The 27,408-nt window shown below is 37.4% G+C and overlaps 1 protein-coding gene across 1 annotated transcript; it reads right to left on the bottom strand.

Moving 5' to 3' along the window:
• Positions 1 to 319: 319 nt before the first annotated feature.
• Positions 320 to 23,802, bottom strand: CDC16 (cell division cycle 16). Its single transcript, XM_051634615.1, has 18 exons — positions 23,649 to 23,802; positions 21,460 to 21,514; positions 20,443 to 20,540; positions 19,915 to 19,953; positions 19,011 to 19,151; positions 17,043 to 17,202; positions 16,296 to 16,390; positions 15,329 to 15,462; positions 13,586 to 13,665; positions 11,986 to 12,035; positions 11,218 to 11,291; positions 9,825 to 9,950; positions 8,943 to 9,095; positions 8,262 to 8,325; positions 6,531 to 6,592; positions 4,346 to 4,481; positions 3,399 to 3,489; positions 320 to 2,306 (listed from the first exon to the last, which is right to left on the bottom strand). The coding sequence occupies exons 1-18, from the start codon at positions 23,694 to 23,696 to the stop codon at positions 2,041 to 2,043; spliced, it is 1,872 nt and encodes a 623-aa protein (XP_051490575.1). The 5' UTR covers positions 23,697 to 23,802; the 3' UTR covers positions 320 to 2,040.
• Between the last annotated feature and the right edge of the window lie 3,606 nt (positions 23,803 to 27,408).

Raw genomic sequence — 27,408 nt, 5'->3', positions numbered from 1 at the left:
TGACCTGCATGGATGCGATGCAGGCTCCCTGATCCAGATGGGGATTCCTGAGAGCACTATCAGAAAAAAATCCAAAGAATGAAGAGATCATCAGTCATGGCAAAAAACCACCTGAGTGACACAGTAGGCAAATAAGGGAAAAGTCAAATCAACATTTTTATTCACTAGCAGGTAGCTCAGACCAACTAATGAAAATCCTCAGATAAATTAAGACGTTCCCATCTAACAATTTCTTCCAGGTAGTGGTTTCTAAGTGTATATTCCTTTAGGATTCAGAAACTGGCCACTGAGAACTTAATGAGCCATAAGACAGATGTAGTGGGATGAGAAGTAGTAGTTTATATTTTCCAGTTTGTGCAAAACTCTATACAAAATTAAAAAAAACCAAACAACCAAACAACAAAACACTCGAAAGTTTACAGAATCAGCCCATTCTTTGCTATCCAATCATTGGCAAAATTAAAAGTAAACATTGTCTGTCTTAAAGTTAAAATGACCATAAATCAAGACAGAGGGACTGCTGGAAAGCAAAAATGACAGTAAGCTTTCAATACAGGTACTTGGATTCAGCCCTTTTCTCCTCTTAGTTACATAAAGTGCCAAGAGTATAGGAAGTTATTTATGAGTCACACTAGTATGTCAGGTTTTTTTATACTTTGCCCCAGTAGATGAACATAATATCACAATAACCAAGCATAATTGGTTTTATGCTAAAAGTATAATTGAAAAATATTTTTTTTAATGTTAACACACATGTACTGTGATATGATTTAGAAATTACATTTTAGACAATCATTTTATTTTGCTGACTCAAACAAATGAGAAATATTTGTCTACAGAAAATTTGCTACTTCTTGAGTCCTGAAGTACTTCACATTGAAGTCTGGACTGCTAAACTTCTGGTAATCTGTTCTAAACATTAAATGCCAAAATGTACCTGGAAGTCACAGAAGAAAATACTATGACAGCTTGTAGCATTACGATTTTAATTTTAAGCCCCACACAGTGACACATGTGGAAGAGGCAAGAAGGAAAAAATTTAGACAAAACACGTTCAACATTCATGCTAAGAAGGCAAAAAGACCCATCCTGTTTAGTGGATGGAGAAATCAATTCTTCTGTTTCAGAGACATAGGCTTTACTTCTTCATTTTTCAGGGAACCAATAACATTAAAAAAATATCACACTTCAGAGACTTGTAAAAGCTGTTTATGTGTATTATTCAGTTAATCCTTTGAACTGACAAAACAACTACGTGTAAAGAGAATGACTGTGGTGGTCCCTACAGTAGCACGTTGTGGCTGACAACTTTATTGTTAACACTAATTGCAAGTAAGACTGACTAGTAACACCAAGTTTATGCCATTCAAGTTTGTTGTCTAGTCAGCTTACCAAAAACAGTTTGTAAATGATCTTTTTCAGTAATACAATAAAGAATAATGATGAACTGAAATTAATAATATTGAGAAAGTATAACAACGTAACATGCTTCATCATTAATTAAAGCTTTGTCATCAACCTAATGTATGCCAAATTAAGAGTCAGATGATGGAAAACCATTGAAATTGCTCCTTAAAGGAATACGTATTTATAAAGCAGTAAGTATAAATCTTTATGGATTTTTTTTTGGGTCTATTTACTAAGAAAGCAATCCTCACAGACAAGGTGAAAATTCAGAAGCCACAATAATACTATATTAGACTGGCTCTTCAATTTAACAACACTGCAAATGTTAAGTACTATTTTTAAACCTTCACAGTCTTACTGATGGCAGACACATGGATCAGTAAACAGTTTAAAAAAAGAGGTGAATTTATTTTTTACTTCATCGTGTATGATTAATTCTGTAGAAACAGTCCATCATGTTTACTGTTTAATCATCCTTAAGGCAAGCATTATTCCTCCGGTCTTAAGTACAGAGTAGTAGTTTGAATTCATATAAAAATAGCAAATTCTTGAAAGTATAACACCATAACAAAAATGCTAAAACAAACATATTATTCCACTTAGACAAAATGAGCTCTCTACCAGTAGTTATGGTCATGTACTATGGTCTGACATTGATGTTTCTAACATCATATCACTTTCGTTCATTTCAATCTCAAATGTTTCTTCCAGGGGGCGACTGGTATCTGTACTTTTCCTTTGATGTGATGTCTCTAATGTCACTATGCCACTTTCTTCCAGAGTTTGTCTTTCTATGTCAAATTCTCTGAAATCCCAGGGAGGTGAAATTATGTTCTTTAATGTCTTCATTGTGTGTACATCAAAGTCGTAACATCTTAACTTGTCTTTGATCTCTGTTCCTAAGAAAACAGGCAAACCATTAGTTTATTCCAAGTGAACACTCCCAAAAATCTCTCTCAAAGAAACTGTTATCCAGACACTACAATGATTCTCTGCTTTCAGACCAACAGAAAGCTGCTTCTGCTTAATGACTGAAGTTGAATAGAGTGGTTCTGAAAAAATCCAGCAGCCTCCTTTTTGAAAAAAGCACAATTCAAGACATACAACTCAGATTCAAAAGTCTTATTAGAAGTAATTGCCAGTTCCCTTCCCAATTCTCTAAGAGGCTTTTTTGTTGTTGTTGTTTAAGTTACACACAGCATGGTTTGCATTAATGTATATCACGCAGCTGCATGGTTCTTCCAGATGTGTTAACCATCTACCTACGGAGCAAGACAACATTGAGAAGAAACATCTGCTTCAATTGTGTGAAAAATCTGCAGGAAAAGCAATAGAGCACACAGATGGCTTTTACTGGCTTCAGCCTCATTAACATGCTTGACAGGACATCAACTGTGTTCATTACAGATAAATCACCAAGTTCAATGAAGTAGAAATATGTCAGTAAAAAGCTTTCTCGGGGGGGGGGCAGAAAGCTTCCATAGAGTATTGCAAACTATGGCAATATAATGTTTTAGTGTTATGAAGCATTTTTTTTTTCCCCCATATGTAAAGCTCTATTTTTGGAGGCAGAAAAATTTATCCTGTCTCCACAGAACAGAGTTTTGACATGCTGAAAATGCCTTGCCCATATTTCTCTCCAGCAGCATTAGCTGTAATCAAGTCCTCTGAGTTTCTAGCTCCTTATTTGTTGGTTTTTCTTCCTGTTCCCTTTGGTTTCTAAGCTGCCACGAATCAATACTGTATATAAAAGAAGCCACCACCACCTCCAATGGGAAAGTGTTTCTTTATACTGGTAAGAATTTACTGTCAAGATGCTTTAAAAACCCAGTGGTTATCTGCAATTGCTGGTAAGTTAGGACTAATTTAGCCATTAAACAAAAACAAATTAAAACAAAACATACTCTGCTTTGTAAGTTAACTAGGTAATAGTAGACAGTCTTTCTCAAAGGACTTGATGACTTTAAGAGTCACATAAGGGGAAGTCTTACCAATGTAGGCTTCAGAATCACCAATATACATCTCTATGCAATGTCCAAGCATCGTGACTGAAAATGTGTCATCCCTCCTTAGACCAAGTGCCTATTAAAATAAAAATAAAGTTAAAAGTATTTAGTAGCAAATAAAACCATTTACATCTTAAGTCCACGATGACTCTGAGTTTGTTCTGTTGCTCAACAGTGCTATCAAAGCATAGTCTTCACTGTAAAAGCAAAACATTGCACAACCAAAGTAGTATTGTCTTGTGAACTGGCTGAAGTAACAAGCAAATCACAAAAACAAAACCAGAAAATAATATGTATGCAGACAGAGAATAATTTACAAATCATAAAGTATAACATACTACTAAAATAAAGTTTCTAAAACCTATTAGGAAGTTAATATCTTATAACTAAGCTACAATCTGTATCAAAATAGACTGAGACATGCTTAAAGTAATTACAGCTAAATACATGCAATACAACCTTCTAGGTAAATAGAACAGCAGCTAAATTCAAGACAATCAACTTCAATGCTGAAAATTCAACTGAGGAAAATTCATTGTTACTTTGCAAAAATGTGAAATCACCAAAACTGTCCTGCAACAATAACATACAAGTATCACATAATAAAGATAAACCTGAGACAAGAGAAAATAACATATATTTAAATATTGCACTTGCAGTAAAATTTCTACTTCAAGGCAAATGTTGAAAGTATTTTACTATTTCAGCTGCACAGGGAGTTTACGTAAGTACACAAAGAAGGATCCAAGTACGAAGTTTCACCAAGTGGCCATTTTTTTTCCTAATCAACTGAAAACTTAGCAAGATTTAAAAAGAAAATATTTTTTAAAAAACCCAGAATTGGGAATATAAAATAAACACTAAGCTGGTTGTCTGTTCCAAGAATGAAACAGCATCTGTGACCGGCACATTACTTTAAGCCAGTTACATACCGTATGAAAATAGTCGATGGCGCTTTCAAAATTGCCCATGAGACTGTGTATGTAGCCAATGGCAGAGTAAGTGGAAGCATTTTGAGGAATTAATACTAGTGCCTGGCGATGGTATTCCAGTGCTTCTTCGTACTTCCTGTTAGGGTTAAATACAGAACAATCTATTAGTTCGCTTCAGAGTGAAATGTGTTTTTATAGTATTATACCGATACTTTCCTTAGTTCAGTGGCACGCACTCCTGCAGGAACTTAAAAATCATTGCTTTATATTCTGAATGGAATAGAATGCACAAAAGACTCAAGGATATCGACAATTTTCTTCCTCGGTGTAATTGAGAAATCACTGTTCCCCTCATGTAGCCAAACAGCTGCCTACAGCTAGGCCCCATTTGGAAATGATCTTTGCAATTTGATATGGTAAATCACTTTAGATCTTTAATGCTGCTCATTGTAACATTAGCTTTCTTCAGCTTCCATTTTCTTCCCCAGGGGAGTGAAGGAGCGATACTGAATCACTCGTTGTTCAAAGTGAGAAAAGCTCTCGGGGGCAGAAATTTCACAACCCTTAAGTGCTCCATACACTGGCACTTTTTAACACTTCCATTTTGTCTCCACCAGAAATAGAGATTTACACTTATTTACACAGCCACCCATTCTTTGAAAATTATCCAATAATTAGACTGCTTATTGCATTTATTATTTTATAAAACAAGAATTAAATGTGTATTATGGCATCACTCTGAGAGATTTGTCACATTTGACATCCTAGTACCAAGTTATTCAAAATAAAGATAGTAGTTGTCTCTTCAGAGAACTTTTCATGCCTTTAGTTATAATGACATTATGCAAACAGCAACACATTATGATGAGGACATTAAGTAACAACTGAGGCAGAAAAATTATGCAAGAAACTTTCCGAGTATTTGAATTTTATTTTCACACATAGTATTTACCTGTCCAATTAACTACCCCTGTATTTTAATATGTTGCTTTCTAATTTCAACCATGTATTATGCTAGTGAGTAGACATATATCCAATAGGTTTTTTCATAATGGCAATAGCATGTATTATGAAAACTAGTAAATTAAGTTATTACACATTTTTTAAGATGTCAAAGCATATGCACAGCTGCCTAAATTCTCAGCTTCATTTTCTTGAAAGATGATTTACAAGGATGTAAAAATACATTAGGTTGGCTTTCTGAACATAAATGTGATGTAAGCAGTCACTAACTTACTGTAGAAATTGAAAAGGACCAGAGGAATTCTAACTGAAATAAATATTTGAAAAAAATCTGCAATTAAATTAATGAGTAGATTCCAAAAGCAGTGCCTTGTTTGATCTTGGCAGAAAGGCTAACTATTACACATCCATATTTCATAATGAAAATTAAGACTAATTGGCAATTGAAACACAAAGCAATTACAACCAAAGCCAAAGCAGAAGTACAACTTACATCTACACAAATCATATCCTCATTAGCAGCTTTGAAACAAAAATTACAGTATACACCAATTGGACAATTAAAAGCATGACACTAAAAAAAAAGCTACAGTACCAATTAAACAAAACACTGGTTAAAAAAAAAAAATCACATTAAGGAAATAGAGAAAGTACTTATCCATGTTAAAAACTATTACAGCTTGCGTATGTGCTTTGCACTTTCTTTTCCTCTTCCTAGAATGGAAAATGTGTTCTCAAAAACCATAAAGTAGTATGGTATTTACTACATAAAGTAGTATGTTATTGTTGTGTTAATGTCACTGATTATTTTGCTTCAAGAAAAAAAAACAACCATAAACACTGAGCCAAACAATCGTCACAAAACCACTTTTATGTTAATTAAATCAGTGGGCATATTCCATTATGTCAGGACTAGGACAGCAGCCAGTTAGAATTCAGAATCACATACTGATCTAAAAGCCTACAACCAAATTTCTAATAAGAATCAACAGTTCAAGAAGAGCTTTCATGTGAAGTGCTTTTGAGTTGCGTGTAGTAAACTGGATATAAGTGGTGATTAAAGTATTTATGTGCCCAAGCTGATTTAGGGAATCTTGTTCTTAGAAAGCTGCTTCTACACTACTCTCATGTGGTACATAACCTTGACATAAATAAGCAGACCAAGAGAAAACACATTTGTGTAGTATTCCAGATAAACGTAGCTCCCATACTCTCTGCTTACTTGAGTTTTCTGCAGACATGTCCTAAGTTGTTCAATAAAGGCTCCCACTTATCAACTGTTACCTGCAAAGTAATGCAACAATTCAAACAACTGCACCTTCCCAGATTGTAACTGAATCTTGACTACTTTAAAACAAACATACAAATGAACAAGGCAATTAATTCATGACCAGGCAAATATCACAAGCATTTTCACTTCTTTTGAGAAAACATTTAATATCAAAGCATTAATTAAACACTAATTTTTCCATTGTCCAAATTAAATTTCTTGAAAAGATCAATGATAGTAAAACAAAATAAAATTTGTTTGCTACTTAAAAATCACATTAAGTCTCTCAGTCTAGGAGCACTGAACAGCCCCCAAATTTGTGCCTGTAAAAGAATAACAAATACTAAAGTTCTTTTTACTGTCTTCTCCATAGTCTCTTTATCTGCTGTAAATAAATTAGCTCATTTACAAGGCACACATAGGACAATCTGAGCCAATACAATCCTTAAAACAATTTTTGCTGATACTAAAAAACATTTGGACTTGACTGCATTGCAGATTTGTGATTTATAACAATGTAGGAGTATCTTTGAATCTCTAGTTATTTTAGGTGTTTCCCATTCCAATTCTAAATTTCTGTTTGTGTGTAATAGATATATTGCTACTTAGTACTTCCCAATAAGCAAGAAAAACACCACACATAAAACAACTTAGCCATATGCATAAGTTTAAGCCTGATCTATGAAGTTTGTGGTATTCACATGAACAACGTGGCTTTAACTTAACAGACCAACCCTATTTATATATTGGTGAATGTATAAATTAGTATCTGTGCAGTTTGTTTCAGTGAATGTGTGCCCAGTTCATGTGAAGATTATAGTTTTTTCAGAGTTTTCCACTTTATATAAGGTTTATATTGTATTAGAAGCAATTATCTCAATAGGAGATGCCTTGTTAACAAGTTACAGAAGCATGAGGTGCTGTCCTCATTAACAAAATTTAAGCTAAAAATCAAGAAAATCCATCTGAAAATTCACAAGAAGCCTGTCACAAGGTAGTATGACTTTCATTAAGGCATCTTAAGTTACTCTAGTACAATGTGTTTCTTTAGACAAGATGACAAGACACAAACACATTCATGTGTTTCAGTATTTGAGGAATCAGGGTTATAATGGTTGACTTTTGAGTCCCAAAAGCATGAAAACTACAAACACATTTCCTGGCAAGCTTTTTTGCCAGTGATTACTTTTGATTACTTTCAGGAAATCAGTTAAGCATCTGTGGGCCCATTCTCACACAGTGAGTTTATCTGCTAGCAAGAAAACAGGATTGTGTCCAAACAAAAGTGGACATAATTCAAGAAATGGCTCATGCTTAAGGTGGTAGAAACCATCTCCATATGTGCACCCAGTTCCACCTCTAGGTCAAGAATCATTGTTCTACTGAGACCCAAGACTGAGGATGAAATCTGGATTCCACGCTCCAGTTAACACTTACTTTCTTTTAATTTCATAAAGAATCATACTTTTTGCCTTTTCCTGTAGCACTGAAGAAAATGTGTGATGATTTCAATCTAAAAACCCAGTATACACAACTGTAAGTAGATGGCCCAAGTTTTGAAGTCAAATTTATATTGCATTGCTTCTACTTTAAAATAAGGACAACATATTTTGTCAGAAGATGTTAAAATAATTTTATGAAATTTTACAAATTTAAGATTGTGCATGATATTAGGAAAAATACCTCATTTCCAATAGCTTTGATTTTTTCCAGAGCATCAAGGAACCACTTTTCTGCAGTTTTCCAGCTACAAATTGAGGAGGTGGGGGAAAAGTAAATTAGTGAAGAGTTTTCATTAGCAGTATGAGAAAACTGTATAACAAATACTAATGTTTTGACATTACTTCATAGTAAGAGTGAAATTAGCTGTAAAAACCAGTCATTTAAATTTGGCTATATTTTGCACATGCTCCTAGGAGCTAACAAGACTAAGTTAAAAAAAATCAGAAGCAAACCAAGAATATTCACAAAGGAGTTCTCTCATCTGATAGGTTTGTTGTTTGTGGGTTTTTTTAATTATATTTGGAACCTCCCTGAGGTGACAAAATAATTTGCTGTACAAAATTTTATAGCATCTGTACACTTGTGTGTGCAGACAGATGCCTTTTCAAGGCATGGAACTACCTCACACAAGATAATAATCAACCACTGCATGTTCCTTAAGCATTAAATTCTTTCCTTGTTTCATCTGAAACAAGAACAATATAGAAATCAAGAGTTAATGGTAAATGCCATCTAAACCAGAACCAAAAGAAACTTTGTAATCTACAGCTCAATAAAAGAACTTTAGTAGGTATATTGGAACATTACACTTCAGAATAATCCATGTCTAAGATTGTATTTAATCTAATTTTGAAAGCTTACTCTCCATTTTGAAATGCAACCACTCCAACTTCATGCATAACAAAAGGATCTTCAGGTGCAATGCTTAAAGCTTGGCTGAAAAACCTTTCAGCTAACTTTGAGTTGTTGGTCAAACCATATTCCAGTCCAATATAGAGCATCGGCAAATGACACCTATTAAAAAATAAAAATACCATGCACTTATCAGGAATGGCATCACAGACTATAAATAAATGCCAACTGTGTTTGCATATGTTTGTGTACATCCAAGTAAAAATCTGATTTAAATGGACTTTTAACCAAAGCGGCAGCTTAAAAGACTTTACATCTCTGTTAGTTATTGAGAAGAACTTGCACCCCAATACGTAACTGTAACTTGCTCTGGATTACATGTATTTTCTCAGTGCTTAAGTTAGTTCTGAGGGTTTTTTTTCCTAGTACCCTTCTACATTTCACTTACAAATGGAACATGGAAGAAGTAATAATAAAGGTATTACACTTACCAATAGCTACAACCAAATATAACAGTTTATACACAATATGACATGATTAGTCAACTACTCATTTTACTGCCTTCTCCACAGCATGAAACAACTGTTCAAGGTATTACTATACACCAGTTTAGGACCTGGTATGACAAACATGATTCACACATTTCAGAGAACTTTCAGGCAGAACATAGTTCACCTAAATATAAATCTTGACTTTAGAACTCAAAAAAACCCACAATAATAATGCAGATTAAAATATTTGAGTTTTTACTCCTTTTGTCTCTACCAGGTAATTGCTGCAAATGTATCCCTACTATTTAAAGGGATCTAGGTCATTATTCTACACTATTTATGGAATAATGTTAATGATTTATTCATTTTTAGTTTTCTGAATATGACACTTTGGACATACCCTTTCATGAGCTGTGCAGCTGTGAAGTATGCAGCCATTGCTTGGTCGTGCTCACTCTCAACTGCAAATGAATGCCCATATGCTATCCATGCAGGTCCATAGGTTCTCTCGAGTGTAGTAGCTTTGCTAAAAACAAGAGCAGGTCACAAGCAAACACACCTGAAATTAAATTTCATCTGCTTCAGATGACTACACATACTGAACTATGTGGCATAGCATTGCTATCAAGATACTCTTCTGAAATGACCAGTGGTAACCACTGGTAAACAAAAGTTCAACAGACTATTTAGTACTTTAATGTATCACACATTTGCAAGAATTCAATGTATTATTTCTATTGCTGTTCAGGGACAGCAGGAATTATTTGATATTACTGCACATAAATAATTATGTAATAAGTGACTTGGCCAGAATATAGAAAAATTTAGTAGTGACTAATAATGTATTACAAAGTTCTAGTTATACATTTCAAAAGAAATACATTGTAGCAAACCTAAGGTTTCACATGTAGGATACAAAAATACCAAATGAATTCTTAGATTTAACTGTGTGCTGAATTTTGAGCACAATTGTACTAGCCTTAATGAAGACAAGAGTATTTATTTGTCAAATCACAAACAGTTGCTATGCATCAGACAAGTACATAAAAAGTCACTCCAGTCCTGAGCATCTAGACTGCAACCTGGAGTCTTTATAGGAAGATGGACTTGACATGAATATTAGAAAGCTCTGCAGGGTATTTCCTCAATCTGGAGGCAAGGGCATTCATAACTGAATAGCTCATGACAAATGTGCCCAATCTTTTCTTAAAGGCTTCTGACATGGAGATTTAGTCTGTATCTCGTTTGTCACAGTTAAACGTGTTTTCTCATCACAGGGCCTAGAGAACAGTCTGGGACAAAACTTCAAATATTCAAAAATCTGCGTCTTCCCATTCTATATCCTACAGAGCTTTGATCTCTTCAAAAGCTTTCCCCATTGTCCACCTTCTTCTCTCTGATACCCAAATGTTATAATTTTCTGTCTAACTCTTCCCTGTAAGATATGTAACCTGAACCTGACAGGATGCCTGGGTGTTCTTAAGCTAAGAGCTGGGGCTTGAATGCCTAGCTGTAGTTAGCTTGGCAGCACAAGCAACTGCACATAACAGGAAGGTGACTGCCAAAAGAGATTCCACAGAAGTCTGTATGTCATTTTTAAAGCATCTAGAAGGCTGAGGTCTAAATTGCTACACCAAAAAAAGGGTGTCAACAAAAGGCATTTCTTAGTAGTAAGCAGTTCATGAAAGCTTCTGTTTATGAGCTTACAAACAATCACAAATGTTAAATATTTCTTTAGCAAGTGAGCAACAGATTTGCTAAGGAAAATTGGGAAAAAAAAAAGAGTAATTTACCTGAGATATCTTCTGGCATGTTCATTTTTGTGGCCAACCATGAGATAGTAGCACCCTACTGCAAACCATGACACCTAGGTGTTAAAATAAAAATAGATTATTATTAGATATATCACACTGATTTTTAGTGAAATATCACCACAGGTGACAAAACAGAGGAACAGGTTATAATCAGAGACATTAGAAAGATTTTCATTGAAATCAGTCAACTTTTTAAAATATTAATATTACAGATGAGCTGTAACTACTGGCATCTACATCTCTAATTGGGTTTGTTCAGCCTCATGAAGAGAGAGATGAGTGAAAAGCTTATTGCTGTCCTCAGTTACCTAATGGTGGGGAATACAGACGACTGAGCCAGACTCTTCTCAGAAGTGCAGTGATGGGAGATGGGTACATATTGAAACATGGGAAATTCAGACTGAGTAAAAGGAAAACAATTTTCACCGTGAAGGTGATCAAATATTGGAAAAGGTTGCTCAGAGAGGCATATACATTTATCACTACAGAATTTATTTTAAATCATTATTCAAAGTTAATATCTCACACTGGATATACTTTATAGGTACATTTATTTTTATTTTTTTAAATAAGAACTTTGGTGTAAGACAACTACAGTGCATAAAGTAAAAGGAGCGAACAATTTTACTAGCTCCATCCAGAAACAGATTTTTAATTCTGTTGCTCAAACTGACTATTACAATACAGTTTTTATATGCTTTCACTTAGAAAAAAGCTACCTGGTAATTAAGGCTTAGAACAACTTACAGGATTATTTGGGTACAGGTCCACCAGTTTGTGAGAAAGATAGAAAAGCTCTACATAGTGGAAAGAAACAAGAAAAGAAAATTAGAATGTGCTAAAACATGTTTCAAGCCCTTTACCTTTCTATACAAAATATCCAGAACACCTCATGTTATTAATGCACAAGTGAAAAAAAAAATTCTCTCTTTAGTGGCAATGCCTCAAAATAGATGCAGTTTTGCAATTAAATAAAAAAAACAACAAACCACCCAACCCATCAGTCTTCACAGCACATAAATAAGCAGCTATACATCCCACTCCTGAAGAATTCTGCAACAACTTAGGTCATTCATTTACATTAAATTAAATGCCTGTAACATTACACTTAAATGTATCTTGCCAAGATGAAACACTATTGAACTTTCTACATCTAAAAGGTACATGAAATTAATCTAGCCAGTAGAATCCTCTGCATAAATATGCTGAAAATAGGACAACAGCAAATAAATGGAATAATTCTAAGTTGTTGCTTTTCTAATAAAATAATAATTCTAGTTATTAGAATAACTTTCTACAGATTTTCTAATAACAGCATAAGTAATCAATCAGATACGGGGCAACACTTCTATAGTCTATGCAATTTCAAGAGAAATAGCATTACAGTGCATAAAATTTCTCCTTCTTCAGAGTAAAATGCTCTTAAATGGATGAGGTTTTCCTGGAGTACTTTGTGTCGGTTCTTGGCTTCAGAAAAATCAAATATGAAAACTGGCTTACAAAATAGCAACTTATTTACAAGATGCTTCTCAAGGCAGACAGAAGAAAAATCAGCATTGGCTGCATTTTCAGATGCAGTTAACTGTAAAGTAACTGAAAAGTACATTTACTAAACACTGAGCAGTACTAGTACACCTAATGACCTCTTTGTGTACATACAATGCACCATCCTTTGAGAGACTGCAAATCATATGAGCTCCTTATTGTATTTTCCAATTGCTTTTAAAGACATTCAAGTTCCTCACTTGATTTGGATGTTTATATGCAGTCTGAAATGAGAAAAAGCCATTGCAGCTGCAAGTAAGCTATTCCTGTAATTCCAACAAAGGTGCTGCATGATTATTAACTTGTTTGAACTTAAAAGAGGCCTTCATAACAGCAAAGGCCAGAAAAAACTGTAATTTTTTCTATTCTGGAAAAACCATGTCCACCCAAGCATACACACTGCTGAAGAGTTCCTTCTAGTCTAAATTAATGTATTTTATTTTGTTGCTGAGCAGGAAAAAAACCCACCTAGATATTTGAGGAAGACAACCTCAAAACAAGAAATCAAACAGAAAAGAAGCTCACCACATTTCTGGCTATATAACCAGTGGTTAAAATACAGTGACACTCATGATCATGAATGAATAAAGACCCTTTGCACAACTACTCCCCGCAGCCCCTGTCAGCTCTGAAACTCCCTTCTTTGCCAGTTACCACTGTTTCCTTGGAACTCCAGGTAAGAGGAAAAATAAATATAATTTTTTTAAATGGTACAGAAGGAGGTTTCTAGGCATCTTTAATTATTTATTAAAATAAAAGCTTTAAAATCCTCTTTTGACTCATATTAAAGATTGTTTCTTACCATTTGCTTTATTAAGCTCCACAAGTGTCCCTATATGCACAGGTAAACAATTTGCATGGAAAGGATCTTTTTCCATTACTCTAAAAAAATAAAAAGAAAAATATCTGCAATGCACAATTCAAGCTTTTCATTTTCTTATAAGCAAAGCTGCTTTAACAGTGTGTAATGTGCCAGTTTAGGCATTGGAAAACTATTTGTGACTAGAAGGTAACTATTAACACCATAATAAAGGCTTCAGACCAGAAAAATAAGTATTAATATAACGTAATAGAAGAGGAAAAATTTCTTAATAGAAAACTCTGGCAAGCTGAATAAGCAAGCAGAAAAACTGAATACAATGCACGTTTGCAGGTCAATTCAAATTTAACCAGTAAACCGCAAGCAACATTTCTGTTCATCTTTTCCATACATTTGACAGCAACTTTGAAGCAATAGTCCACAACTTCCTGAGCTTAACACTAAGCTGTATGCCTCAAGAAATATTTAGCTGCTTTAAGTTTTTATTTTCTGTTTGTTTTGACATGCAAGGTAGTTTCACAGACAACAGTCTGCACGCAGGATGTGGCTTGTAGGCATGTGCCCTTTTTGTAAGCACTGGCATTGGGTAAACAGATTAAAAAAAAAGATGGCTTGAAATCTATTCATAGAACCTCTTAAATCAGAAGCACAACAGTGTAACTCTATTCTCTGAAAAGTACACCTTGAAACAGTTAAAAGTTCAGTTAATGTTTAAAAATAGTTCAAGGTATTTAAAATTTAAATTCTCTCTTGTCTCTCTGGAAGAGAGTCTAAAATTTCGAAGTTACCTGGACTTCTCAGACTCTCATTTCCAAGCTCTGGCATCTGTGATAGTCTCCTCCTTAGGAGACATTTACTCTGCCACTTTCTGCTAGACAAGATGTGGCAATTAAGTTTCAGAAAGAAAGACGTGATAGTATAATTTTATTTACTTAATTGGAGCAATTTATTTCAACAGGATCATGATTTTACTCAGATGTTTAAGTTCACCGTAACTGTCAGCATTCTCTACAGCCTTCCCAAAAATCTTGCCTGTACTCGGTTCCACAGGATATTCTACACAGTGATGGCTTGCTTTAGCTAAGAAAAAGCTGTACTTTAAAAAAAAGACCACCACCAAAAAAAAAAATCTTCCATTTTATACTGCTAATATTCAATCTCTGCAGCACATACACAACATACAGTTTTTTTGAAAAGGCAGTTGTCAGAGCAGCAGGAAAAGAGCTCCACAACCATGTGTTCAGATTGATAGCAGCTGAGAAGCAATCCATGTTATTGTTCTGACCCATCTGACAACAGCAGTGTACACCTGGGATAGGTAACAACCAATATGCAATGCTTTGCACATCAAAATTAATACAACATTTAATCAATGTAAAATCATACTGCCTAACTAACAAATTCATCCAAATCTGTTCATTCTGAAGGCTAAAACAGTAGGTAGAGAACACACAAAACTGAAGTTACCAGAGCAAGGAAGAGGACGGACAAAAGGAAGTGTAGCACAGTACTGATGAGTTTTCCTTTGGGTACTTCTGCTACATTTAATAGAAATAATGTGTCTTGCCAGACACAAACTACACATTTTAAATACCTTAAACTTTGTATCAAATTGTTATGTATGTCGATGCATTAAACAATGATATTCACTATAAATCCAGGCATAACAATTAAACTTCACTATATATGAAGAAAAACAACCTCACAGTTGGTTTGTATACTTACACTGAAGTGAGCTTGTAACACATTTTGAAATCACAGTTATAATAATGTCTTTCAGCTAAGGATACCACCACATCCAGGTTTTCCTGGAGACCATCTACTGATTCAGGAATCAGTGTTTCACTGGGTTTATTATACTGAAAGACAAAAGTGACAAAATGTAAAACAACAACCAATCTAAACATCAGATTATGTAATTATTACTACTTTTAGTTCTAAAAAAATATTAAAGAAGCATTAAGCTTTTTAAAATGTGTTGCTTTAAACTGAAAGTCTGTAAAACTGCCCAGGGAAGCTGTGGATGCTCCCTCCCTGGAAGTGTTCAAGGCCAGGTTGGAGGGGGCTCTGAGCAACCTGGTCTAGTGGGAGGTGTCCCTGCCCAGGCAGGGGGGTTGGAACTAGATGATCTTTAAGGTCCCTTCCAACCCAAACCATTCTCTAATATGATTCTATTATGATTCCATAAAACATGCATTTGGTAAAATTGTTCTTTCTAATGTACTTAAAAGTTCATTTAGAACATGAAAGATGCTTGTCAGTATCACTCTCTTGAGCACAGCCTGTGGAAATGAATACTGAAAAATATATAGTTGGCTTTCAGTGCTCTCATATTATCTTCGAAAAAAAAAAAAAATAGCCTGGAAAAATGTTGCTATATCCTATTGTTTTATGTAACAGACATTTTACATCCATTATTAATGTTCTTTTTCCCCACCTAGAAGTTTGTCAAAAAATAAAGCTAAAAGAAAAAAAGCAAAATTTCAAGTTGTCACCACACCAGAGATTAAGTTTACACAACACTATTATACCCCTCCCATAAAGAGATATCTACCGCATCATCCATTTTAAATTAAACTACAAAGCCCCTATTTATTCTAATGTTCAGAATAAATGGGAACTGAGAAAATCTATATCTGAAGTTCAGACTTTCAATCCATTCTCCAGTTTTTTAGTCAGTTTTAAGGTTTACCTTTTTCAATTTATTCTCAAATAAAAAGTGAAGCAACTCTTGTTCTTCTTCTGTACATTGTCTACTAAGAGGTAGAGATTCAAGAAGTTCTTTTTCTATGTGAATTAAAAAAAAGAAGTTGTCATATTACAGAAAAAATATCAAGATCCAACATTTTAAGAACCTAGAGATGCAAAGACTTTTATGATGCTTATCCCAATATTGCAAGGAAGATAACAGCACAAATACACTAAAACAGAAAATACTACTAATTATGGAAATGAATAATGGAATTTTTATATTTTTCCTTCTACACTTTCAGATACACTTGAATAAAGATGACTTTGATAAACACCACTTTTTATTTACTTTACATGTCATACTTCATCACTAAGAATGCTATATTAAGCAGTGCCCACTATAAGTAAGCAAACACCAGTAGGGTTTTGTGGATTCAAAGACTGTGATGTTGAGAACACAGGAAAAACACTGTTTAGGCTAGGCAAAGGGCAGGAGAACTTCTGGAGCTAACAAACAGGACAGCTGGGTTACTCTGTTTCTTTTAATCCTGAACACTGCATGACTAAAAAATAAAGTAAAATCTAAATTTGGTCAGATTAAAATTTTAACTCATTTCATACATTTCCCATTCTTAACATTTAAAGTCTGCTAATCGTAGTATTGCTTTAATTTTTATCCAGAAAAAAAAAGGCATCTTGAGAAAGCAGGTAAAATTTGTCTGTATTTGAGAAATACTGCTATCCAGACCTTCTTGTGCTGTGAGCATGTGGTGCGATGTTAAAAGATCAAATGCTTCAAAGCAGTAAACATCAAGCTTCAAGGCCTCTTTGTAGCTGTATGTTGCTAGGGTTCTATTATCCAAAGCATCGTAGATCTTCCCCCGCAAAAGGCATATAGAGCTCTTGATCTGGTGGAAAAGCAGGGCTGGAGGTCAAAGACTGAATCAATGTTTGCAATTTGGTTTTGAGCACAAATCAAATGGACTCCCTGAAAAGTAAAAAGCATTTCATGTATGATGAAACCTGGTTTTCTAGCACCATCTTCAAGGAAAATATTGGCTCTACTATCTTAAAAAAATGAATGCTTTGTCAGGTTATCTACTGCCAAACAAACACATGCTTGAAATAAGCAGAAGGGTTAGAGTTTATCCTTTCTACTTCTGGCATCCAGCTCTCTGATACTAAGTTGTAAGCTAGTTATACTAAACTCTCCCCATTCTCAGTACAGAGGAACCACCACTTCCATAAGCAATTCACTATGTTGACTAATAAACCAGATACTTAATGCAAGACAAGAATCACCACAATAAACATGAAAAAGGCCAAAGCAATGGACTCAACTACTATGAGCAGAAAAATATATCCTTCTTTTCAAGTCAAAACACAGATGTTTCAGAAATTAAAGTCGTGAAAGATTATTACCATAGTTAAAGTTTTGCTAAGACGTCTAATAACTAACATGTTCTTTCAAACCTCCGTGGATGGGTGTTCAATTACCAGGTGGCTATACAAGTGTCAGCAAGTTATTTGGGAAAGTTGACACACATTGTATCTATATCATGAGTATAGTTGTATTAACAGCCAATAAAACCCAGGGGGCTGCTGCTACAATGGTAATCTTGTTACCAGCTCAGACATCAGTCATTCTTACTCTCTAACTAGTATCTGTGCAAATTAATCAAATTAAGTTTGAAAAAGATACATTCCTTAAAGAGGACTTTAATCTAAGTTTCTTGTAGCAATACCTACTGCAGTAGTTCTCTCTGCTTCACGAGCATTTGTGAGGTAAGGACTGATGAATTTATTTGGCTGTGTTTCTTCATTCAAAAGAGTTTCCTGATTTAGTTCAATAATTAGCCACCCAAACACCAGGGCCAGAGTACCATGAAACAGGGAGCAAGTATAACCAGCCAAAGTTGAGGACTTCTTCCTTTGCTTCAGCAGCAGTTTAGATGTTCCCACTAAGATGCCCTGCAGTAACTCAGTCTAATCCACTTCTCCCTTAAGCCCTCTAACACCAGCATTCAAAAGATGATTTAACCCATTTTGCTACTTCAGTCTTACACAGAAAATGTTGGTTGTCAATCCCCTTCACTGGAGTTTCAGCTAAGAGACTTCAGTTCCAAATTCCAAAAGAAAAGACTCTCCACTGACTCTTCCACCTACATGTGTGGCACTGATCCCTTTTAACTATGTGCCTACACAGAATTTTTTCATTGAGCTTCAAAAACTTCCATCTTCACATCACATAACTTTCATGTGTTATTAGAAATATCCTACTGAGAAAAAACGGTTGAGTGATTAAGGAAATATTTCATTAAAAATAACTGGAGGAGAAAAAAACTTGCTTTGTTATCTCAGAACCTGCAGCCCAATTATAAGAAATGTTAGTTTACATTGTCAAGGCTGAAACTGCAACATAGAGCTAAGAGACTCTAAAAAACAATGCTAAATCATGAACTTCCTGTGAAGTGTCTGCATATAATTTATGGGAAGTTGTTGAAAAGCACTCCTCATTTTTACAAACTGAATTATTGTCATACAGGCAAACTAACACATGACTTGTGACTGAAAGAAGAACAATTAAGCATTTTTGAAAATTATGTTATCCAAAAAAACAGGCTTAAACAGAGATTCATACAGCTGTAAAATCACTGACTTCACACTTTTTTTTTTCCTTGATTATAAAATATATTTGTTAAAAAATGTCACTTACAGAGGATTGTGACATCTCCCAGTCTGTGGCAGAGTCTTTCAATCCACTTTCATCCTTCAAGTACTTTTCAAAAAGTCTTTTGTTGATTGGCTCTTCCATATCAAGAATATCCAGGGCCTGTTGATGTTCTTTTGCAGCATACTAGCCAAACATGCGCATGTAAAAACAAAAACAAACAAACAAAAAAAGGTTGGGGTTTGAAACATCTGCACCAATAAACAGAGTGTTGCCTTTCAAAGATGCAGATGGTAACAGCCAGTACTTATTAGCAGGTTTTTCATGCATGAAAATTCATATTTGGATATAAGTATTTTTACAATTACACCCAAGTATTTTACTAGCCATCTATAATTTTATGATTTTTTGCGTATTAACACCTACAGAAAAGTCTGTTATTCAGCATTCCGCAACCATAGAAGCAGATATACTTCTAAAAATAGTCAGTACATGTTTTAATAAAACACAATGATCTTATTCTAGAAGCAGCACATTGTTCTATTTCAAATGTCTGTATTTAATCTACCAGTTGATTCAGTTTTCTGGTGAAAGCACTGCATTTTACTATTTATGTATCACATTTTATACGGAAGCATGGAACTGCTAACCATATTTATACAACCATAAATCACATCTCCTCTGGTCAGATAACACCAACCCATAAAAAAATGTAAACATCAAGAGATGAGACAGAAATTGTTCATATTCTTTCCCCACAAAATATTAGACGCGTGTTTTCCTCCCTGGAAAAAAAGGTTGGTTGGATTTCTTCAGAATACTCCAGCAACCATACTGAAGGCAAGAACTAAACCAGCTGTCACAGAATTTAAACCTGTTATTCCAATGAACATAGACACCTTTGATTTAATTTGGTTTGTTTCCAGTAGAGGTTAAAAAGTGTACTCACATGACATCTGGCTGCAAGGTAGCGACATGCTTCATATAACTGAAAGAGAAGTTTCAGAGATATTAAAGAATGAACACATTTACTTACAATGCTAGACTCCCTTTTGCTCTCTCCTTTTTCAGGTGTATGGCTTCATCATCCCTTTCATCTTAAAAAATCTCTTCTGACTAAAATGACTAAGTCTGTAATACCTTCTCTACTACTAAACTCTCAAAGGACACTTGATTTCACTCTTGCCTTCACCAGTCGTTAGCAGAGTGGAAGGACAATTTAAACAACTACACCTGAAGTGATCCTACACCTTCCCATTCCTGCTGCAACTACATCCTTGGACCCTTTGTTTTCTCTGGCCCAAACTGGGGACTAGAGTTTCAATCTGACCAATTGAATACAGGGCTATACTTGGTTCAGACAAAACACATCATGCAGATTTTTAGCTACTTTTCCCAAAAATATTCTTCTCTGTGGTTAGGAGCAGAGGTTTAAAAGTAGAGTAACAGTAGTAAGTCTTTGACTAAAATTACTTACCTTATCCAACTTACGTGATCGAAGGGCATGTGCTGCCCTATGATACTGAGCTGTTAGGTAAAGACATTGGGCCAACCAGTAGATATCTTGTGGTTCCTCTAAAATTAAAGAACAAATTACAAATAATTAATTTATAATAAATCTTTTAACACTTTTATACAGAATATTCACTTTTGCTTCACTAGAAAATTATTTTTCCCCTATTTTTGCATCCCATTGAGTTACAAAGGTTGATATATATGTATTTATGTATGTGTATAACAACACACAAAACCTATCAATGAGAGATTATAATAAAAATACCCCAGATTTTAACTTAAAAGACATCAGACAGTGCACTGGACAGTGAATATAAAGAATCTCATGCTAAAGGTGTGTCATCAGAAAGATGAGTGACCCAGATACATCCATATTAACAAGAAACAAAAGGGCAGTTGTAGGTCACCCCACCTTTGGACACAGGGCAGAAAAAAACCAACCTAGAACTGCCTCTCTCAAGAGATCAGTGGGACCCTAACAACGGCGAAAGTGAAAGCACTAGACTTCTGCAGCTCAGAGATAAAATTGCAGAAGAATAGCTTAGTACTCTCCCACGTTTTTGGCAACCAAAGTTTCTGTGGGATCAGGCCCCTAGAATCATTTTAAGAAGTGCAAACGGACCATGGCTGTAGGCAGATGTAGTTTACTAGCACCAACTCATTGCATCAATCTGCTTTCTATGTCACTCTGAGCAGCAGCGAATCCTGCAGGAAAACACCACTGTCTCTCATAGCTCTTATTTTTTGTCTCTTAAGGTATGTAAACCTTTAGGTTTGACCAAACATTAATTTTAACACCAAGTCTGAAATGGAAGGAAGACTGGCCCTGCTCTGGAAAAATGGCATTCCAAAGATGACAGAAAAGCACTTACACCAAACTCAGTAACTCCAACATTTAGCCACAGAGCTTTACAAAAACCACAACAAAACCAAGACAGAATACTATCATAAAGAAGTTAATGAAAAACAATGTACTTACCATGAGACAGTGAAGCTACTTTGTCTGCCCAAAACAGGGCACTTTGATACTGCTGCTGTAAAAACATGATAGAAACAATTAGTATTTATTTGGAGTTAGCTTTCCTGGATTAATTGAAAATATATTATACATCGTTCACATTTAGTATCATACACTTGTGCTCTCTAATGAATGGTCACATTTGAGATCTTTAGAAGATAAAAAAACCCCAACATTTAAAAGGGCCAGTACTGTAACTCCTAAGGGATATAAAAAAGTAACTTGAGATGGGATTGTTAATTTATTTTCAATAAAATGCAGGTATCTTTGACCAAAAGGCACACACTACATAAGTATGGCAACAGGTCATTAATTGATTTGCTACCACTGAAAAAGCAGGAAGAATCCCCTCCTCCCAATTAAAGCCAATGCTACATTTTAGAAAAAAAGAGAATATTGTATTAAAAAAATATAAATTCCTTCAGGAAACTTCAGCAGCACCATTTCTGATTAAGAAATTGTCATTCTGCAGTAAAGATGCTTTAACCTCACACAAACCATAATCCCTGTGTGAATTTCCCCTTATCCTTGAACGCACAGGTTCACTGTTAAGTCTGCAGTTCAGAAGAAGTGAGTGAAATGGAGTAGACTGGTGGCAACCAGAGATTCAATGGAAGCAGAGTTGGCAGGTATGTCCCACCAACTCAGCTAAGGCTGCCATCAGATTTAGGGTGCTCGGCAAAACCTCATAGAATTGGCTGAGATTATTCTCCAAGATCAGCAGGGTTGACTGCTGTTCCTTTTTATCCTTCTCTGTGCTGTCAGGCATAATGTGCTTCTCAGGATCTGCAGGACATTTCACAGATACTCTGCCAGTGCAAGGACTTGCAACACTAGAAAAGCCTTTTGCTCCTTTACCTAGACTTGACATTAACTTAACATTACACTTGTGGAGTTTGTTTACAGTCTTAAGAGACTGTTTTGTGCTTTTGGACTAGAGGTTTGTCAGACTTCTCTGAAACACACATTAATGGTATTTTAGTCACCACAAAGCACAACACTCCATGACCTAAGTGGTCTTTTCTATCCTGTGCACCCACATTTCCTACTCAGTGGGGATTAAGAATGCCCAGCAAATTTGCCAGGAGAATAGTCTGGTTTCAAAGTGTACTCCCAGGAATATAAACAAAAACAAAACCCCACCAAAAAAACCTCCACTAAACCCCCACATACGTAATAGCTGTCTACAGGAACTGGATTTTAAATAAATCCCTCAGTGCCACAGAAGAAGGGCATCACCCAAGGCCTACAGAGCACTCTACAGCTTCTGCTGAGCAGTTCTACAGTACAAAAACCTGACTATAGTACAAAGAAGCAGTTTCCAGTTCCTCTTGATGCCCCCTCCTCAGAACTGCACAAGCGTTTGCACAGCTGCATGGCAAAGCAGCCTGGCACACCAGTTTAACTCAAATGAGTACTGCAAAACAAAACAACAACGTTCACCAAATTCATTTAGCTCTCCAATCAATCTCGCAGTCAGACTTGCTGGCCACGCACACAGATGTTCGTGCTCATGGAAGGGATGGGTTTTTCTCTGTAGCGATGCCAGTATGAAGTCTTGGAACAAGAAATGTAACAGAGCAGCTTCGCGCTACGCTTAATCTCATCTATTAACGCATTTTTCCCGTGGTGTTTTCGGTCGGGCTTTTTGTTGTTGTTTGCCCCGCAGCAACAAAAGCTGCTGAATCCATCCGGGCAGGAGAACGAGCCCGCCTTCCTCACGGGTCCCCCCCACGGGTGTCACGGCGGCAGTCACCGGGCAGCGCGGCCCAGCCCGCGCGGGAGGGACCCCGCACACACGCCGCGGCCGCACGGCAGCTCCCGCCGCTCCCCTCCCTTCTTCCCTCCCTCCTCCTCCTCCTCCTCCTCCTCCCGAGGACGAGGCAGCCGCGACCACCCCGCCCCGGGCCTGCCCCCGGGAGGGGCAGACACCCCGGCACCCGCGGGGGCCGCAGCCCCCGCCCTCCTCTCCCAGAAGAAACGGGGCGCTACGGCAGAACGAACTCCCCCCGGCCCGCTCACAGAGCCTGGCACCTGCCGCCCCCCCTTCCCGCCCCCCAGGCCCGGGAGCCGGGCGGAGAAGCGCTTTCCCTGAGGAGAAGCCCGCGGGCCAAGCGCGCCGGTCCCGGCAGACGCGGCCCGCGCCTCACCTGGTCAATGTACTGCCGCACCCGCCTCCGCAGCCGCTCCAGGTTCATCCTCCCGCGCGGCCCAGGGAAGCAGGGAAGGAGGGAAGCAGGGAGGGAGGGAGGGAGGGAATCAGGGAGCGAGGGAGGCAGCCCCGGCCGCTCCGCCGCCCGCCAAGCCCGGCCCGGCCCCCGGTGCCGCGCTCAAACCCGTCCCCGTCCTGCCGCCCCTCCCGGAAACAGCGCCCCGAGCGCATCGTTCCGGGAGCGCGGCGGGGACCCCGCCGCCGGGCCTGCTGCCCCCCCCCCCCATCCCCCCGCTTCCCAAATAAGTGTGTTTTGAGCCTTTCGCCCGCACTCCACCCCTTAGTCGGTTTGTTCTGAAATTTAACTCCTCTCCGCAGCTCTGAGGCGAAGATTTTTTTTTCTCCGTGAGGAGACCCGCCGCCCTTTGGCTGCTGTGGCCTTGGGGGGAGGAGATTTCCTCAAGGCTCTGCAGTCACGGTGGGTCAGGAGGTTTTCTGCCAGGCCTTCGTTCTTCGTCAGTCATTTCTGGCATCGCGGAGACTGGGGAGTCATCGTCGGCTAAGCTATTGCTGGGAAATGTCAGCTCTAACTGCTGAAGAACTGGTGACGTTGATGAATGAATGAATGAATGAATGAGCCTGATTTGAAGTAATTCAGGTGCTGGCTGATAAATCTCGGAGCAGGTACGCCTGGTACAAGAAAAAACAATCATCTGCCTGTGCTTGGGTGGAGAGGGAAGGCTCGTGTCAGGGTCACAGAGATGGCAGCAGCTGGTGTCAAGCAAAAAAAATATTCCTCTGAGAAAAATAGGATCCATCTGCCTTCTCTCAGTCCATTTGCAGTAGCTGCACTCTGATGTAAAACTGTGAAACTTCAGGGGTTTTACCAGTTATTGATTAGGTTGGATTCTCCCCTCACACTGTGTCACCCTTTGGGACTGTTTCCTCTCTGGCAGTGCTGAGCACTGCAGGTGTCAGATACTCCTTTTATCCCTGCAGTAAAACAGACTTATTTTGCTTTTTTTTCAGTCAACTGCATGCATAGGTCTGCTGCTTTTCCCCCTTTCAGTAACTAAGTCTTGAGAAAAACAAAATCCTTGTTCATATTTCCATCATCTCATGGAATGAAGGAAGACACCTTTTTGTTAGTGGGTTCTTGAGACCCAGCGGCGCTATCTAATCTGCACTATCATCATGTTCAGCTTTTCTGAAGGCACCTTCAGGTGTCTAAATAGCTTCTGTGGCCACCCAACCACACTGCAGCAGAAGAGAGGATGCAATCAAGCTTCTGTACCTTCAGCCCTGTGAAACCTGTGGCTTGTCATGGGTGCTACCACTCACTGTACCTGCTGGTTTGAAACCTCTTTGAAATTAGTGCAGTTAATAACATAGGTATTTGTCAGTTTGTGGATCTCTCTACGTACAATAGAAGTTGTTTGAGTGAGGTTTTGGTACTAATTAGAAAATGCTGAGTGGTGGAGCCTGCAGTTTGCTTGTAAGTAGCACATCACCCCATAGACCAGGTGCAATGGTAACTCACCAGGGCTCAATGGCTTCTATTCAGCTTCCAGTTATCAGGGCAGCAAACTGGAGCAACCCAGAGAAGAACAAGATAGTTCTAAATAGCTCAGTAGAGGACCAAGCTTTAAACATTAGCAAATGCAGGATAAAAATAAATAAATAAATAAATGAACAAATGGACAAAAACTTAGAAGATGGTGCTAAGCTCTGAGATAAAAGTCTTGGCTGGGGAAGAAAAAAAAAATGCACAGGAAGTGTGGGGGTTGGAAGAGAAGAAAACGCTCTTGCTGGGGATGGGCCGTTAAGAGCTGCCGTAGTCACAGGGAGCTGGTCTGGAGCGCTGAGAAGCCTTATGAGCTGCAGGATCTTGGAGGGGCCTATGGAATGCTCTACAAAGGTGAGGAGAACAAGGCATGGAAATGCACATAGAGTGTGTTATTACTTTGTTAGCATCTATATAGCTCTTAAGTTATCAGAGTACATCACCTCAGGTTGCTCCCTAATGCCTGTATGTTATGTGCTGCTTTCTTGTGTTCTCCTGAAAACTTAGCTCACCCGAGCAAGATATTTCTGGGGATGGAGCTCTGAAAAATGGTGAACTGAAGATCTTCTGAAGTGGCTGATCATTCAAAGAGAGCATGGATAGTCTCCAAAGTTTTGCTCCTTCACTGAGAGTGATGTGTATGGGCAAATAGATGAGGCTGATGCACAGCGCTGTGAACAGCAAGGTCTTTGTGAACTGGTAGATGGGGCTTAAAGATCATTTTAGGTACGAACAGGGGAAAATTGAATTTTAACTAGTTTTAAATAATATATAAGTTTATATTTCAAGTTCAAAACTAGTAACAAGTAGAACCACTCTAAGGGTTAAGTAGTGTTGATATATCTACTGCTTCGCTAATAGTACTTAAAAGTTGTGAAAGTATAGTCAGTTAAAGCAAACTGCTTTACCAATTTATAGTCTAGTAGCTCAAATCTTGAGAGGAAGGGGAGGGCTCTGCAGTCATACTAAAACTTTCTCACTTCGTGCAAGTTATTTTTATCTACGTTGAGATCTATCTGTCTTTCATTCTAAAAATACCTATAGGTACTGTATGCTGGTGCTAGCACCCAGCTTCCTTCTGCTGCTTTTAAGTGATTGTTTCTAAGTCACTTGTTGTTTCTGGCTTGAGTATTGTAACTGTATGAGGCCTCTGAAACAGAGGCATGTGTAGACGTGTGAAAGGTTCCCCGAAACATGTTGATCTTTCTGGGAAAGCTTCAGAGGTGGCTCCTAACTCAGCTGTTTTGTCCACATAAGTGGAAAATAAGAGTGAAGCTTTTCCTTGTGATCTCTGCAACCCCACACCCGTGTGGACTCCTGAGTTACACTCCAACCTTGAGTGTAACTACTGCAGACCTGCCAGGGTGCAAACCTTGGCAACCCCCACTTCACAAAAGCAGCGTATTTTAATTGCTTCTGTGGTGTGACTCCTCTCTGCTGTCTGCAGAATTGCTAAGCTTTGTGGCAGGGAGATGGAAAAAAGTTTGTGTTTGGTTTGTTTTGCTTTTTTGCTTTTTTTGGTTTTATCGCTCGTTTGTTGGTTTGTTGTTTTTTTAATGGGTCTAAAAAAAGTCAATCGGAAAATGGAAACAACTCAATCAAATCAGGAGCATCCATGGCCTACACAGAGGTAGAGAAGGATGGGAAGTGAAGCAATTGTCTTTGTCTTGTCTCCCAAAAGTGTTCTTCAGTTATCCTGCAGAATTTTTGCTTTTTCATATAGAAATAGTATAACCTCACCCACTTTTAGGCTCAATAGTGTGACTGTAGTTTCTATATCCAATCTTCCATTATTTGATTGCCCACCATGCACTACCTAAGCTGTCAAGAAAGCAATATACAATTAAAATTAGTGTCTTTAAGTTTTGTCTCTCATACTGTAGCTTGGCTTGCACAACTGCACTGTAAATCAGTCCTGCCTTTTCCACAATGTCTTCCATCCTGTTAGTCATCATCAAGCAAGTTTGAAAGGCAAATAGAGGTCTCCAATAGCAAAGTGAGTTCCTGCAAGTTTTGTGAAAGGGGCAAGATAACAGACCTGGATGAGTGTCCCTTTTGTCCCCCTTCCCCTCCGTCCCCCACCCCCACCTTGAGTTAAACAGTTAACTGCTCCATTTGGTTTGCCAGGAGTCCAGTGATAGTGTATATGGCTCAGGATTGAAATTGGAGAATGTGACAGGAGGCTTGAAGTACC

Source organism: Apus apus, chromosome 1 (assembly GCF_020740795.1).
Source record: "Apus apus isolate bApuApu2 chromosome 1, bApuApu2.pri.cur, whole genome shotgun sequence".
Classification (NCBI taxonomy): Eukaryota; Metazoa; Chordata; class Aves; order Apodiformes; family Apodidae; genus Apus; species Apus apus.
The sequence above is the reverse complement of the archived record's forward strand: the minus strand, read 5'-3'. Positions and strand labels throughout refer to the sequence as shown.